Source organism: Quercus lobata, chromosome 8, assembly GCF_001633185.2.
Source record: "Quercus lobata isolate SW786 chromosome 8, ValleyOak3.0 Primary Assembly, whole genome shotgun sequence".
In the NCBI taxonomy this organism is placed as follows: Eukaryota; Viridiplantae; Streptophyta; class Magnoliopsida; order Fagales; family Fagaceae; genus Quercus; species Quercus lobata.
Window position 1 is genome coordinate 21380267 of NC_044911.1, and position 2288 is coordinate 21382554.

At 35.3% G+C, this 2288-nt stretch overlaps 1 protein-coding gene across 1 annotated transcript; it reads right to left on the minus strand.

Moving 5' to 3' along the window:
- Nucleotides 1–477: 477 nt before the first annotated feature.
- Nucleotides 478–1405, minus strand: LOC115954463 (dirigent protein 23-like). The gene has a single exon (XM_031072319.1). It carries the CDS (start codon nt 1235–1237, stop codon nt 686–688), a length of 552 nt encoding a protein of 183 aa, XP_030928179.1. The 5' UTR covers nt 1238–1405; the 3' UTR covers nt 478–685.
- Nucleotides 1406–2288: the final 883 nt, after the last annotated feature.

Sequence of the window (2288 nt, forward strand, 5' to 3'; positions counted from 1 at the left end):
AAAAAAAGTTGATCACAATAATCCAGGTTAACAATATTATGCCATAAATATAAATAGGCTACCAAGATTAATAAATCTCTCTTATATTTTTTGAGAAAATCTGTGGACACAATTCTTGTACTTCAAATTTTGCCACAATCCTGACGTGGGTGACCATGAACGGTGGAATAAAAATTGTGAATTTATATGAAAGTGATAAATAATTATTTATAATTTGTCATATCGAAATTATGAAATAAAAATTACGATTTTTTATTTATTTATATTTTATCGTTGACAGATACACGGTCAAAGGCTAACGCTAAGGCTAAGGCTAAGGCACCCCAAATGTCAATGCTTAGAACTTAGAAATGAAAAATAAATAACAACTTCAACAAAAAATACAAAACCAAGGCAACCAGTACAAATAACCCTATACAAAAATAAAATTACAGATAATGACATTTTATTTATTTTAGAAAAAAAACATACAGCGAAGAGAATTTATAATTGTAACACGACATATTATAAACTCCACTCAAAAGTCAATTTAACTATTAAAGGAGAATGTGCCAAGTTATGCCAAACATAATACATTTTCTTAAACAATGGGACAGTTATTATTATGGTAATCCTATTTCTTTTACCTTGTTTATTGGCCAAGAACAACCCGTCCATATCTGATCTCCGTAACCCATCAACATTTTCAACAACAATGTAGTTGCACTGTGATGTCGCACCGAATAATAGCATATCGGTTAGGAATGTCCAAGTGATGTGTTGCAAAAGTAGCGTAGCCCCTAGCAAACCGGAATTTTCCAGTGCCGCCCACCACTGAAACCTCTGCACCAGGCATGAATTGGTTGCTAATACCTTGCATCTCTATGGTGCTTCCTTTGTACTCTTCATCTGTGAACTCTATTGATATTGAAACTTGTGAATCCAACCCATTCGAGCCTGCTGTCACGTACATGCCTTTGGCACGGCCAACTTCAGCTGAGTTCTGACCTGAGGTTTTGGTGATAAGGTCCTCGGTGACAATGACAGTGCCAGTTTTGGGGACATTCCAAGCCTTGCCAGCAATACGTGTAACTGGGATCACCTTGACATTGGAGTCACACCGATCTGGGGTGTCATGAAAGTACAAGGATAGCGTGGTTTTTTTAGGTTCGGTAGCTTTGGCTAAATATATGATATTGGCTAGAACCAATACCAAGAATAAATTTGTAAGTCTTTTTGGTACTAAGTTTGTTGCCATGGATGGATACTGGGTAATTAGGCAACAAAGAGGTATGTAATCTAGGACTAGGATTATAGCTAGGATGACTCTCTTAGTTGGGGTTTTGGTCACTATTTATTAACTAGGTGAGGGACTTTTTTTTTGGCCCCAATTGTTGATATAAATAAGAGAAAAGAGATGGAGAGAGAGATACCGAAACCGTGTATACTATTCTGTGTAAAACCTTAAAAGAGAGAGCCTTTATATAGACACTAGACTCATTATATGAGCACGTGTAATAAGGCTATTTTTTATTTCGAATTTAGTGAAATAATTTTTAAAAGTGTAATATTGGCTAAAACCAATACCAAGAATAAATTTGTAAGTCTTTTTGGTACTAAGTTTGTTGCCAAGGATAGATACTAGGTAATTACGCAACAAAGAGGTATGTAATTTAGGGAGAAAAATGCTCATATACCTCCTAAACTTTAAGCTAGTGGACATAACATCCCCTAAACTTTTATTTTGGCCAATTTACTCCATAAACTTTACATGACTATTGTGAGAGTGCCTTCTTCTTCAGCACACTGGCCCAAGGATCCTGGGCCAAATAGTTGTAGTTTGGTGAACTGGGTTTGGTTCACCACAACTAAAGGGGCTGTTTAAGAACCAAGTGGCGCACATGGCATGTTTCCTACAATACACATAAACTAGAAAAATGAGAATATTTGTATTGAACAACAATGAAAACAACAAAAGAGTGCAAAGTAATTAAGAAATACACAAAACAATTGTTAGGGATCCTTGGATTAATAAGAAATACTTCATTAGTTTTTCTTAGTTATGGTTACAATGCGCTCACTAAGACATGATACGAGGTTCAAATAAGCTCAAAAATTACAGACTTTGATGGCTATCCAAGCCTTTTACGACTTGTAAAATTTGAACCCTTTTGAATCCAAGTATGTGCTATAGTGACTGTTTCTGGGATACTGGGAGATATTTCACTGTTTTCCCTTAAATTTGACAGAGTTCTCTTAATGGTTTTTTGTCGAGATTTTTATTGCTCACTCAAAAATTCCTCCCTTTT